Below are 14,793 nucleotides of genomic sequence, written 5' to 3' on the forward strand. Positions count from 1 at the left end.
AAACAACAGCGCCCCCTGCTGGATGTCACAGACAACGGCGCCGCCGAAGCAGCCAATGAGAAGGAAGAAAAAAAACAGCTTTTCCGGGTTTACGCAGACAGGGGGTACCTGTCATTAAAATCATAGCAACAATGAACAATATGGTTTTCCATGTGCTTTAGGATCTTGTTTCTTCGAGGGAACGTCTTTTCTGTGCCGGTTAATGAGAGGAATTTCGAGGTGGGTGCGTGTGTGCTGTTACGTGTACGTGCGGGGCTTTGGTGGAGGGTTAAGCTTGTAATCCGGAGTGTTGTCAAGATAGCGTCGAAGCTGCTGATTTTTTTTTGGACCAATTTTGGCTTCTATTCTACCCTCTCTGTTTATGTCGTCAGGGCATCTTCAGAGTCGCTAATTTAATTGTATGTGTTATTGTTAACATTGCAACTAGCCATTTTCATTAATGTCAGGAAGTGGCAGTTATCTTTTTTTTTTTAAATAATAACAAATGTGAAAGGACAAACTGATAATGCCACATACATAATCCAAATAAATATTTTTGTCTTTCCAGATAATGTGAAAATAAGTGGTTTCTCTTGGAGTAAATGTCCCTTTTGCCAAAGGGAAAAAAAGTCTATGTAAACAACAATTTCCGTCATAAAACGAGTTTTAAAACTGCACAGCTCGGATGATCCATATGTATAAGTGTAATGCGGGCACCAATGCAGGTCTCTCACGGTCTTTCAGAGTTGTACAGGTGACTTATGCAAAATATTTGCAGCACGTACCTTTGTCAAACATTTCGATAAATCACTGCTTTTACAATGGACTGTGTAAATGGCACCATGTCTTTTGACAATGTTCTGTGATTGATACCGTGATTGCCTTCCACCAGGCTCAGACATATCCCAAATATATATACTGTCAGTTTTTATCCCTCCACAAAGGTCCAGCCCGTGGTCCCAGTGGCAGCCATGCCCATCTCCCAGCTTTGGGCAGTGGATGTGCACGGGCGGGTCTACAGCCTGTCCACGGTGGGCCAGCAGTGGGAGCAATGCCATGACACTCAGATGGAATTTAAGCGAGTGACTGCGGCTGAGAAGTGCTGCTGGGGCATCGCTTGTGACAACAAGATCTACTTGAATGTTCACGCTTCTGACGTGCACATCCGCTTCCAGGAGGAGACTTATGAGAATCAAGTGGGTGTTCTCACAAGTGTACAAGCCCAGTGTACAAGTATGAATCTATCAGGTTTCAGCTCTCTCTGTCTGTCTTATCAGCGCTGGAATCCTGTTGATGGTTTTTCTGACCACTTGTTGCCAAGTGACCGCTGGCAGTGGAGTGATGTCACAGGTTTGCAGCACCAACCTCCTTCCAGTTTCCGTCTCCCTTCCAGCAGCTGGGAGTGGGAAGGTGACTGGTATGTGGATGAGAACTTTAAGGGGGAACCCACAGAGAAAGAGGTGAGTTTCTCTTTTATTTCAGAAGCTGTTTTGTATCGCAGCTATTTTTTCATGATGTATATGCTCTGCAGGGGTGGACATATTCCATTGACTTCCCAGCTGTTTACACCAAGGACAAAAAGTGGAACTCCTGTGTCCGTCGCAGGCGATGGCTTTGTCACAGGAGGTACAAAGCCATGGATTCTTGGGCTGAGGTGAGTCCTCTTCCGTATGCGTTTGTGTATATAGTTTGAAAAAACAAGTATGTCAGTCATAGTTACAGTGGGGAAGGTCGGTTTTCACTAGGCTCATGGCCGAGCCCCTCTGGCTGGATGGCTGCTTGGCGTGGGGGCTCCTCTCTCATGCCCCGTGGTTGCTCTCCGGTTTACCTCCCTTATTGTTCCCTTGTCGGGTGCCCCTGTCCGCCCTCCTTTCCACCAAACACTGGACACCGTCTTGCCCTTGGGCTGGGTGAGGACTGGCTACATTGTGGGCCTGGTGGGTTGGTGGGAGGCGGTGAGGGTTGTCTCAATATGTTGTTCATGTGTGCATCTTTATTATAAAAGGATGACTTGTGAACAGAAACAAAAGGGCACAGAGATGTCTTTACAAGTTTTTATTCAAAAATAACAGTTGTTCAATAGCTTCCTAAATACACAAGTTGGCGCCAAACGAGCTGTCAACTCAAATGACAGCAACCAATCCGGTTCGAGCTGTCGATACACGTGGTGATGTATATAGCTTCAAACTTAAATGGTCACATGATATTTGGGGGACGATACAAGCTCCGAAGCACCATTTCGACACAGTGTGATTCAGGAAGTCTGACAAAAGCTTCGAGGCTTCGGGTTCATTTTAACATCACTACCATATACTTTTCCTAGCAACTGGATGTGTGTGTGTGTGTGTGTTTTTTTAATAATTCACCTGCATTCTTGTTCCTGTCAGATCTCCTCACAGATGACTTCTCTGCCAGATCCCTTCAGTGACATCAGCTGTGGTGGGTGGGAGATAACTGAGGAACCCCGTGGCCTACTGTCACTGTGGGCTGTATCGCTTCAGGGGAAGGTACAACTTTTCACTTCCAATCATGTATGATGTAGCATGACACCCCTCCTCACTCCTCTGTGCAGGTGTGGTTTCGAGGCGGTATCTGCCATCTCAATCCTGAGGGTTCTTTGTGGCATGACATCTCCCTCCCTCAGGAAGTGGTCCAGATCAGTTGTGGCCCTGGGGAACTGGTGTGGGCGGTGCTGTGGGAGGGCCAGCTGATTGTTAGGGAGGGTGTCAATCGAGACAGTCCCCAAGGTACAGTGGCTGGTATCTGAATAGTCTTCTTTTCTTGGATTCTGTTATCTTTTCTTTCGTCCAGGTACCTCCTGGTCTGTGGTGGACTCTCCCAGTCCTGATGTAGGAGTCATGCATGTGGCAGTAGGAGTCAATGTTGTTTGGGCTTTGACCAAGGACAACAAAGTAAGTCAATGTTGATTTAAAGATGCAAATAGAGATAAGTACATACATATCTTTCCAAGCTGCTGGCTCAGATCTCCTGTGCTTCTGCTTATATTCATCTGGGTTGTCGAATGGGTATGAGCAGAACCAGATGCAATGATTTCCATCCATCCATCCATCCATTTTCTGAGCCGCTTCTCCTCACTAAGGTCGCGGGCGTGCTGGAGCCTATCCCAGCTGTCATCGGGCAGGAGGCGGGGTACACCCTGAACTGGTTGCCAGCCAATCGCAGGGCACAGAGAAACAAACAACCATTCGCACTCATAGTCATGCCAACGGGCAATTTAGAGTCTCCAATTAATGCATGTTTTTGGGATGTGGGAGGAAACCGGAGTGCCCGGAGAAAACCCATGCAGGCACGAGGAGAACATGCAAACTCCACACAGGCGGGGCCAGGGATTGAACCCGGGTCCTCAGAACTGTGAGGCTGACGCTCTAACCAGTCGGCCACCGTGCCGCCGCAATGATTTCCATTTTAGGCTAATTTAGAGAGTGGCCCAAATTGAATGGGGTTCACAATGCGAGCAGTTGGATATGAGAGAATCCATGCTCAGATGTTTGCTTTGAAACATCCATCCAGTTTATATCCTGCTTCTCCTCATTAGAGTTGCGAGTGACCTGGAGCAAATCCCATCTAACTCTGTTCGAGAGGTAGGAAACACTCTGGGCTGGTCACCAGCCAATCGCAGGGCACATATAAACAATTATTTACACTCACATTCAAACTCGTGGGCAATTTAGAGTCTTCATTGAGTGTGGGAGGAAACCAGAGTACACAAAGAAAACCCATCCAAGCGCTTGGAGAAAAACATACTCCACGCAGGAAGGCTAGAGCTCCGAGATAAACAAATGATCTCTAAACTATGAGGCAGTCGTGCTAACCAGTGTGCTGTGGATAGAAACAGTAGATGGCGTACAGTATAGGCCTTTAGCAGCGCCATTTGCTGGATTTGGTGGGACACTGATCCACGGCAAAATTGATGTGGTTAGCGGCAAGATTTTTCAACATGGTTTACACAGAGTGGAAAGAATAAAGCACAGATTTTGTTGAGAATAAGCCTAAATACTTATGCAGACTTCAATTACATCTCTATTAATCTCTTTAATAATGATCATAATAATTATCATCATTCAAATGTTTAAAAAATATTTTCTGTTTAAATTAATTAAGGGATTCAACTTGCATGCTTCTTTACCAGGTGTGGTTCCGGCGTGGTGTTAACTCCCACAATCCCTGTGGCTCCGGCTGGATAAGCATGGTCGGAGAAATGGTCGTGATCAACGTGGGACTCAACGATCAGGTGCAGTACAAGTATCCACAATGCTCCTTGTCCTATAAAGAAGTCCCTCTTCCTTGTGTGTCGTTCCTAAATTGTTCACTGTTGTTGCACAGGTGTGGGCCATTGGTAGTGAAGACCGGGCTGTGTACTTCCGACAGGGTGTCACGGCTAGTGAACTGAGTGGGAAAACCTGGAGGGCCATCGCTGTTCTCAGAGATGGGGATCGATCTCATTCCAGCGCCAGCAGCCAGCAGAGGTAACAGACTTAACACACGTCATTTCAGCGGTAGAAATTCTATTTCACAAAATCTATTGGTGCAATATGAGGCCGTCACGTGCATTAACATAGTTGTCAGCAAAAATGTCAAGACAAAGCTTTGACAAGTATAATTCATTAATATTCCTCATTATATTCCTCGTTGCAACAGTGCTGGATTTTATTTCAATGAGTTGCCGCCTCCATCTGTGGTGAGCGATGTGGAGTCTGATACAGAAAAAGGATCCACAGATGAAACCAACTGTTCTAATGCCAAGACTGAACCCTCTGATGAGTCCACTGACACTCCAAAACCCCTCATCCCAAAGGTCACCAGTGACAGCTTCATCTCTCAGCTGGTTTCTGACAGAGAGCCAGTCTCTGCTGCTGTCCTACAGGAAGAGAATATCCCTGAGGAAGGAGATAACAGCACTCTGAGTGTTGACGTGGTTCAGGCTGGAGGCCTTGTTGACCCCCAGTGGAGTAACGTGGAGCTGGAGGAGGCGCAGTGCCAGCAGGCCCAGACTGGAGTTTTGTCGGACTCTGCAGACACCTCCAGCCTGTCGTCTGTGGCCACGTACTCCCTAGCTATTGAAGACCCTTATGGAGTAGATGAGCATCCTCTGTGGGCGTGGGTCAGTGGAGGGGGCTGCTCTGTGGACACTCATTCCCAATTGAACTGGTTCCACAGCACCATGAACACTTCATGTGGGTTAAATAAAACAGATGTTGAAATCATTTTTATCTCGATGATTAAAATATCTTTTCAGAACATATGTTTTATTCTCCACAGTGTTAGCCCAGTCTGTCCAGTCCATGAGCCTGTCTGTCACACCAGCCCAGATGGCCGCCTGGCGGACACAAATCTTTGAGCAGCTCAGTCAGAGGACCAAGAGAGAGGTGGATGAATTCCGACATTATGAACAAGCCATAGAGCAGGTGAGTGTGAGTGAATGGACACTCACTGGCCACAACATTACGTACGCCTCCAGAACTTAATGAGATCAATACCGAGGGGTGTTTCCTCCCATTTTATTATTTCATACGCCTGCTTGCCTCCATGAAAGTGTGTGTGGGTAAAGAAGGGTCCCATGCAGTGGTGGAGGGACTGGAAGCCGCACAAGTGGGTGGATGTTCATTTTGCACTGGAGCAGTTCTCAGGACCAGAGGGGAACAAGGATGGAATTATTTTCGTCTATTATAACTACTATGAGGAGAAGAAGGTGAGAAGGAAGATTTCATGTGGTCTGTAATGGATAATACACAGCTGCTTATTCCTGCTGACTCCACCCTCTGGTTCCCCTCCAGTACCTGCATGCCTTCATCAACGAGGTGACGATACTGGTGCCTGTACTCAATAACGCCAAACACACTTTTGCCATTTACACACCCGAGCGGATCAAAAAGAGGTGGCCTATTCGAGTGGCAGCTGCAACAGAACAGGAAATGCATGACTGGGTAAGGAGAGATTATCCAAAATACACAGTGTCGACAAAGCCTCGTTACAATAAAAAAAATATATATATATATTACAAGAGCAATTAAGTTCTCACGTTCTTAAAAATTATGCTACACCACCACATTGGGGGACTGCATGTTTGTTGGTGAAACATTTCAGACTGGTGGATTGGAAGGGATGGCCTTGTTCACAAGATATCTTCCTATCCTGACTTCCTTTTATGTGGTGATGTAAAAGATATGGTGTATTAAACAAAGATGCTGGACATCAACGACCCCAGGCAAAAAAATCACTGATGCCATTGTCACTATTGATGAAGCCACGCTACAGCGAACATGGCAAGAAATCGAGAACCTTCTTGATGTGCTTTGTGCAACTAATGGTGCCCGTATAATGGTGTATTCTTAAATGAGGCAAAACAATTTGAATAGTTACGCCTCATTTTGTAATAATTTCCACAGATTTGTGTTTTCATTTGTTTTTGTAATAAATTTATTAAATCGTAATGAGACTTTATGGACACCCTGTACTATCAGTAATCAAATGTAAGAGCTGTATCAAAAATTCTAAAACAATACTCCGATTTGATTGATATAGACAGAGGTATTTCACTTAAACTGTAACCATAGTGTAATAAACGTCTGACATTGTCAGTCTGTTTGGATTCATGTTTTGAATAATTACACTGTGCTGTTGTCTCCCAGCATAAACACTCCCATAGGATATAACCACATTTCTCTTTGGCTCTCTCTGTTCTGGCTGTAGCTGGCGCTGTTGAGTGCATCCTGCTGTGACTCCAGAGGCATTCAGGGCCCTCCTTCCAAACAAGCCAGCTGGTCCATCACCTGTAAAGGGGACATCTTTGTCAGCGAGCCCACCCCCAGCCTTGAGGCGATGCCATACCCCACACCCTGTGACCAAATGTAAACATTCTACAAAGCAGAAATAATTCAAATTGCAAATAAATTTTTTTGATAAGGTTTTTGAAGCTATAGTTATATGAGGACTCTGCCTGTTTATGCAGGTTCTGGCGTCAGATCGGAGGTCACCTGCGCATCGTGGAGAGTAACAGTGTTGGAATCGTGTGGGGGATTGGTTATGACCACAATGCCTGGGTCTACGTCGGAGGCTTCTATCAGGGTCTTCCCACTTGTAATGACCACATTTACACACAGACTGACGTCAAGAGCGTCTACATCTATGAGAACCAGAGGTGGAACCCTGTCACCGGCTACACCAACAGGTACAGCGCTCTCGCTGCATTTTTCAGATGATTATTAAAGTATTTGCAATAATTCCATTTGATGCATATTTTGTGTTTGTTTGACGTCTACATTGTCACTGAGAAGCTTGTTGTTGTCATCATAGTGTTTGAGTGGAGGTGTTAGGTCACTCACTTTTCTGTTAAACGTCTCCAGAGGTCTCCCTACTGACCGCTACATGTGGAGCGATGCCTCAGGACTGCACGAGTGCACAAAAATTAACACCAAGCCTCCATCCCCTCAATGGGCATGGGTAAGTAAACCAAAGTAAATTAAACCGCTACCATTCCTGCGGTCTTGAATTAGCACAAACACAATGTGCAACAAACAAGTGCTATGGAAAATGGACTTTGAACAACGTTTCCCTTCCCTGATTTTGTCTTCAGGTGTCTGAGTGGGCCATCGACTACAGCGTCTCTGGGGGGACGGACCGAGAGGGCTGGCAGTATGCTGCTGATTTCCCAGCGTAGGTCTCAAGTGTCATCTGTTGAGTTCAACCAACCCCTGACTGACACTCTGTACTCCATCTGATCTCAACTCTCCATGCAGGTGGTATCATGGCCATAAAACCATGAAGGACTTTGTGCGACGCAGGCGATGGGCCAGGTAGTCTTCAAAAACAAGCACGCTAGATAGTATTTATTTAACAGTGATAAGTTAGAAAACTTTCCATTCGAACAGGAAGTGCAAACTGACGACCTCAGCTCCGTGGCAGGAAGTCCCACCCATTCAACTGAGTGATGTGACCATCCTGCCATGCACCCCCCACAGCGGCGCGGATGTGGTGCCCTTGTGGGCGATCAGCAACAAGGGAGATGTGCTGTGCCGACTGGGAGTCACTGGTCCAACACCTGCTGTGAGTCAGATGGCTTTTGTAGAGGAAGGTGGCTTTCTCTTTTAATTGCACATAACAAATTTAAAAGGTATTTATTTACATTGTGTTTGTCCCTAAGGGAACATCATGGCTTCACGTGGGGACTGACCAGCCCTTTAAATCCATCTCCATCGGGGCCGCAAGTCAGGTTTGGGCTATCGCCAGGGATGGTTCAGCCTTCTTTAGGGGATCTGTGTTTCCTCAGACCCCTGCAGGTCAGTGGAGGACATGTAGAGAACCATACACATGGGAGAAAAAACACCTCGTTTAATGGGCCAATTTTCACAATGACGGTATAACGTGAAGATTGTCTCCCTCTGGAGGTGAGTGTTGGTACCACATCCCTTCCCCAACCAAACAGAAACTGCAGCAGGTGTCTGTTGGGAAGACATCAGTCTTCACTGTTGATGACAATGGTGAGGAGTTTGTATTTATAGTTGCAGAATATGCTATCATATTTCTCTGGCTACTATTTCTAATCCTATGCCTGATTTATTCTGGTCAGGTAACTTGTGGTACCGGAAGGGTTTGACCCCCAGTTATCCTCAGGGCTCCTCATGGCAGTATGTGTCTAATAATGTGCGCAAAGTTTCTGTTGGGCCTTTTGATCAGGTGGGTACACGCATACCACAAAATGTCTGTCTGAACGTTTCATATTTTTTAGTAATGCATAGGCCTGTCACAATAACAATTTTTCTGAGACGATATATTTTTCCAAAAACTATGACAATAAACAATGTTGTTGTTTTCTTTAATGCCGCTGAAATGAAAAATAAGGCCCGCCCTTATTATTTTTGATTATATATACATCGTTTTTAAAAATCATTATTTTTATTATTACTATCATTATTATATTATAATTTCCGTTCTTGTTTCTCTCTTTTTTTTTAAATTCTATTCTTTTTTTATTTAACTCTGTGATATGGATCCCCCTGGGTCTGAAAAAAGAATAAAGAACTACAAGACTAGCCTGGTTTACATTAAAGTATGACTGAAGCAGTATGTTTCTTGGTAACTGCCTCATGCTGTGGTATGGTCTTAGGTTTGGATCATAGCAGACAAGGTGCAGGGCAGTCACAGTCTGAGTCGTGGGACAGTATGCCATCGCCTCGGAATCCACCCTTTGGAGCCCAAAGGACAGTCATGGGATTATGGCATTGGGGTAAGGAATTCCTCAGAAATACAGCTTCAGTGTGAGATTTGATGAACCCAGATTAAAATTCTAAGTGGCAATGCAAGAAAATTGGAAAAACACTAAGACGTTTAACTACTAATTTACATTGTGATGAAGCTCATGATTAAAAGAAGGCTAGAAATTGGGTTTGGCTCTGAATAAGGTTTACACACATTAAATATATTTGTTATGGTGCCTGAAGGTGATTTCTCCTCTCCTCTTGCCATCTAGGGTGGGTGGGAGCACATCACAGTTCGGGGGAATGCCATGGAGCGCCCCCATTTCTGTCTCTCTGGCCAAGCAGACACCTCTGCCCAAGTCTCTGGGAGCCCCCAAACTGTCAGGGACGCAGAGGTCAACGACAGCGTTAAGTGATGTTAAGACACACATCGGCCATGTTTTTAAATGTCCAAGTACTATATCCAAACATTCACATTTTATTGTGGCATTCCTTCTTTTGTAGCTTCACCTTCAAGGCAGACATCACTTTATTTGCTGTTAGAAAAACTACTTGACTTTTTTTTGTTATTTTTGCCCACCGGTCTTCATACACATTTCAGTATATACTGTACTGTGATATATGTATAGAGATGTGTATAGTATTGAGTGTATAAAAAAAAAAAAATTCTCAGTTTCATTTATGATAGTGTTTGCTGAGCTACCTTTCTGTTGACTTCAAGGATATTATTGTGTTTTCCGTCGTCAAGTCGTCCAAATGCTGTTGCTGTGGTGTGATGCGAAAATAAGTTTTAATGGGAGACCTTTGAAGTCAAGACAAACACCCTTAAGCACAGATTTCAATAAACCTTGGGTTTTCATTGTGTAAAGACTTAAATAAACTACTAGGATTAACTCACAAAGAGGATCTATTGAGGTGGGTCGTTCAGCACCACCCTGCAAATCCTTTACTTCACAAGAGTCTCATTAACTTGCTGGTTACTTCTTACCACGACAAGATAATGTCTAGTGGTGTTTGTAGATATTATTCCGACGACTATTGATCATTATTGTCTTTGGAGCATGTACAATGTAAAAGGGGAAAACCTTCCTGGGATTTACTTCCTTTAGAGGGGTTGCTGACAAAAGAAAACTATTTTTGAAACAAATCTGTAAAATGCTAGTCTTCAATTGCATGTTGACTTTCTGTCCTTAAAAATATTCAGAACATTTCACACACATTTGAAAAAAAAAATACAGTACTTAAAAATATGATAAGGATTCATATACCCTTAAATATAAGGAATTCATGAATTGGTCTGTTACTGTGATTAAGTGATATTTATTTATCATCGTGGTTCATTCCACACGTGAAGTGCATGCTCAAATACCAGTCAATAAATACACGTTTATTGATAGCTCAACTTCAGTACAGTATCCCCCCTTGGGACATTACAAATAACCGAACTCTTGAAACAACATTTCTGCAGACAAGTCAGACGAGTCAGTTGTGTTCTCAGGGGGATGGGGGATCATCATCACCGCGAGCAAATGAGCAAACACTTCATTTAAATGCATGTGTTCTCTTCCTGGATTCAACAGTTCTGACTGAAGGCGGTGCTCAGCATTTTTTTTTTTTTTTTTTTTTTTTTTTTCCCCCCCCCCCCCTCGACAAAAAGGCAGGAATTTTTCACTGTTACAAAAATGAAGAGGAAGAATTCCCAGGTTCCAAACAAAGACGTTAGGACAGTCCAAATTAAGCTCACCCTTCCTTGTGTCTTTTTTTATGAAGAGCACTGCAGTATAAAGTCAACTGGGCTCCTGCAGAACACATCCTTCCTGACTTGGATCCCACAGCAGTGCACCTGCAGGAACTAGATTTCATTTGGCCGCCTCAAAAGTCCACCTGCCTTCTGGTCTGCTAGATGAGTTGGCTTAAACTGTGCATGTGGGTAAGGTACTGGGTGAGACCCTCCTCACCTTCCTCCTCCAGATGTTTCTGGTAGCACTGGAGCAGCTTGGCGGCGCTGGCCTCCGACGGGACCTCGCCAGCGGGGAGGCAGGCCCCCGACATGTCCAGGATGATAGAGGTCAAGGCCTTGATGTAGTTCTTTGCCAGCGTCAACGTCTCAATCTTGGAGAGCTTTTTGTCCGTCTTCACGTGCGGGATGGCCTCGCGTAACGCTTGGAAGGCGTTGTTGAGTTTGTGCATGCGCTGGCGTTCACGCTCATTGCTCTCCAGGCGCCGGATGCTGCGCTCCTTCGTGGTGGAGCCGTGTTGCCGGCGCCGACGACCTCCGCCCGCTCCTTGCCGCTTGCCCCCCCTGCTCCTCAAGGAACCTCTCCAGGAGCAACCAATCCTCACAGAGGCCTCGGAGTCTTCCTGTTCACTGGAAGCCGGTTCCGCTTCTGTGTCTGGTTCAAGTTCTGGCTCTGGGTCAGACCAGGTTCTTCTGGAAGGTTTCACAGCTTTCCCCTTGGACTTCATCTTGCTTTTCTTTATCAGATTCTTCAAAGTTGTCACAGTGTCTAGGGCCTGCAAGGATCAAGTGACAGATGAGATGTTTTAATAATGAGCAAAGGCTCATTTTAGATTACAAACAAATCACAGGGCACACCACCAAACAAATGTCACCAAAACTGGATGCAGAGGTTTATAAAGTACCTTTTGCCATCTAGTGGAAACACATTTAACTCTTCTGCCTGTCGCTATACGTTGTTGGCATAGATAGTTGAATAAGGATACAAATAACTTTCGAACCAATTAAGTGAAACTGGATAATTTCCCACGACACCCTGGCTGGGAGTCACTGAGTTAATATACCAATTCCCAATCCCCAATCAACCATACGATGTCAAAGATATGGTACATTGACGTACCTACTATGCGGGTTTAATGAGCTCAAATGCCCTTTGGTACTTTTTCATGAACCTATTAAGGTACAGGTATAATGCCAAACTTTGTCAAGGGTACAAAAACAACATTTGATGAGACAGTATGTGTTCCCGTGAAGGTGAAAGTACTTTTTTTCCCCTGAAAGAGCAATGGCTGAAAAAATATTTACTTAATACAAACACATAGACGGTGAGTAATTTGGGTTACAAGTTCTGTACATCTCTTACCACTGGAAATGCTCTGCCGCAGGACTAATTATTGGTCTCAGGTTGAACTGTTTGGACCATTTCCAGGACCGATAAGGTACCAGTGTGTTCCTCTATGAGGATGTGTACTTTCTTTTTCTGAGTGAGTCTCCAATTCAAACAGCCATGCATCCTGCTGTATCTTATCAGTCTGTTGCAGTGTGAAAACTCCACGATGTTGGCCTGAAAGTGTGCGCCTGGCTTATCCTCTCTGCTCCCGAGATAATGTCAATTTCAAGGTTAGACTCACAAACAGCACTCAAACAGATGACCAATTCGCCCTATTGCTCTATTGATTTGGATATTGAGCTAGAACTGCTCAGTGAATGTATTTAAACCCAGAAAACACTTGCATAAAACCTATAAAAGTCCCTTAAACTCATCACTGCCCCTATAAGTTCCACTTCTAAAAAAAAAATCATCAAATAGACATAGACACAGTCCAGTTTCGTGCCTTTGCCTTACCTTTAATTCAGCTTTTCTTTTTTTCGGGTGGTTGTTCACAGAGAAATGGCCTCGCAGTCAGTTATTGGACGCACCATCATACGTGGATGAGGAGATAAGCAGAAAGCTGCGGTGCATGGCCGTGCAGCAGACACGCACAGATGTCAGTGTCACATGCGACGGAGTTCAAGCAGAATGAGGTACACGTCGCGCTCCTCAGCCAATCATTGGGTAGCTGGCAAACAAGCTCCGCCCCCCACTGCGATGGGCCCTGCAGACGCCTGCCGCAACCTTATTGTAAAAGAAGAATCGTTAGTTGTCCAAAAATAATTATTTTTAAATTTGTATTATATCGTCCACCTATATACACACACACGAACAATAGTGCATATATGAATATTTCACTAAATGTACGTGTCTAAGTAGGGGTATTGAAAAAGGGGGGGGGGGGGGGGGGACTTGACATGGATGGATAGATCGATAGATAGATAGAGATGGTGTTTTGGTTTCTGTCATTATAGAATATCTCGCTCTGCAAAGACTGAATGTTGGAAGTGAAACTTTTTGGCAATTTCGAAGGCTTCATTGCCTTTTTTTGCGAGGCACATACTACACATCGTGTGCTTGGTTCGCGATAAAGCCAAATTTAAAAGTAAGTAAAAGTAGAACTGCTGATATTGTCTCTTCAATGCCGCTTTCCGTTTCTTGGAAGTTGTAGCCTCATCTTATTTTATCTAATCATTTTGTCTTTCCCCTCTCTGAAGAAGCTCTACAATGGTGATGTATTATTATTTTTTTTGCTAGTTTGTGGGCTTATTTTTTTCCCTACTATATCACATGACAGGGAGGAGCAGTTTGATGTGCGTACAGAGGCATAGGCGGATGGACCTGATTTTCAAAATAAAACTTTCAGACTGATCAATAAAATATGTTTTGTGACGACTTTAGCCTGGATGCATAGATGACCAAGCAGAGGCAAATTGTCCTAAAACGCCACTGGTGCAGTGACAAAAGGCCTGCGTATTAGGGGAATGGGCAGGCTAAAAAAATATATTTCATGCAGAAGAGTGACTTGAATGCAATAATAATAAAATAAATGTCTCTGTTCATTGGTACAATATTCTAAACCCATTGTTTGCCGTCCAAACAGTCTAGTAGGGATAACTGGCATATGCTTTTTGTGAGTTGCCTATGAGGCAATTCTGCCAAGCAACAAATGACATGCAATAACCAAGAATATGTATGCAAGCTAAGGGTGATCAGTGAGTCAGGAATTTCAATTGTGCCTTTCCACTTCCTACTTCATTTGAATCTAATGTTTTTAAAATCCTTCTTCATCTGAAGCATGCTTGTCATCGCCACCTCGTGAGAGTGTGAAGAGGCTGTGGATTTAAGCACATAAACAGACAACAAAATCACCCTTTCTGAATACCGCCACACCCCTTCTTTATATAGATGTCATCAAACAGAGACTGTTTGACCTTGAGGACCACTTGGCATGCCACTCGTGACTTCTGTGACACTAAAGACCACTTGCGTCATGACTTAAAATGACAAAAGAGGGGAAAAAAGAGGTGTGTGTGTGCGTGTGTGTGGGGGGGGGGGGGGCATGAATCAATTCCTCAACATTTCCTCGTGTTTATAGGCAGGCTACTTTCTGATTCACTGAGAATGAGATAAAATATTGTGACTCAAATGGTAAAAAAAAAATATTTTCTCTATCCACATTTTAAACCAAAATTAGACACATCGTTTCCTGACGATCTGTTGTGTATGTTTGGCAAAACCCTGCTCTGTCAACCAACAATATTTAATCAAATTACCTCTTGTGTTTGCGCTTTCATGCTTGGTGGAAGAATAAATGGACAGGTGTGATGCTCCCAACTCTTTAAAGAGGATAGCTGCCCTGTCCTTGAGTAACTTGTTTGTGCGCACGCACGTTTGTGTGTGTGTCAGACTGGTCCGGCCAGGTTTCCCCTCCTTCACAGGTACACTGTATCTAATCAACCCAAACTCACTGATGCTGGCTCTGTGGA

The 14,793-nt window shown here is 44.3% G+C and overlaps 2 protein-coding genes across 2 annotated transcripts; one reads left to right on the forward strand and one right to left on the reverse strand.

Moving 5' to 3' along the window:
- Positions 1-69: 69 nt before the first annotated feature.
- Positions 70-9,872, forward strand: tecpr1a (tectonin beta-propeller repeat containing 1a). Its single transcript, XM_061755535.1, has 24 exons — positions 70-219; positions 924-1,175; positions 1,257-1,439; positions 1,511-1,633; positions 2,367-2,486; positions 2,552-2,726; positions 2,791-2,891; positions 4,130-4,231; positions 4,324-4,466; positions 4,639-5,174; positions 5,260-5,405; positions 5,534-5,689; positions 5,775-5,924; positions 6,691-6,848; positions 6,950-7,168; positions 7,344-7,440; positions 7,574-7,653; positions 7,737-7,793; positions 7,869-8,043; positions 8,141-8,276; positions 8,385-8,477; positions 8,567-8,673; positions 9,104-9,223; positions 9,467-9,872. Exons 1-24 carry the CDS (start codon positions 151-153, stop codon positions 9,608-9,610), a joined length of 3,642 nt encoding a protein of 1,213 aa, XP_061611519.1. The 5' UTR covers positions 70-150; the 3' UTR covers positions 9,611-9,872.
- A 960-nt stretch (positions 9,873-10,832) lies between these two features.
- bhlha15 (basic helix-loop-helix family, member a15) lies at positions 10,833-12,961 on the reverse strand. Its single transcript, XM_061755541.1, has 2 exons — positions 12,779-12,961; positions 10,833-11,708 (listed from the first exon to the last, which is right to left on the reverse strand). The coding sequence occupies exon 2, from the start codon at positions 11,658-11,660 to the stop codon at positions 11,094-11,096; it is 567 nt and encodes a 188-aa protein (XP_061611525.1). The 5' UTR covers positions 11,661-11,708; positions 12,779-12,961; the 3' UTR covers positions 10,833-11,093.
- Positions 12,962-14,793: the final 1,832 nt, after the last annotated feature.

This window comes from Phyllopteryx taeniolatus, chromosome 19, assembly GCF_024500385.1.
Source record: "Phyllopteryx taeniolatus isolate TA_2022b chromosome 19, UOR_Ptae_1.2, whole genome shotgun sequence".
Lineage (NCBI taxonomy): Eukaryota > Metazoa > Chordata > Actinopteri > Syngnathiformes > Syngnathidae > Phyllopteryx > Phyllopteryx taeniolatus.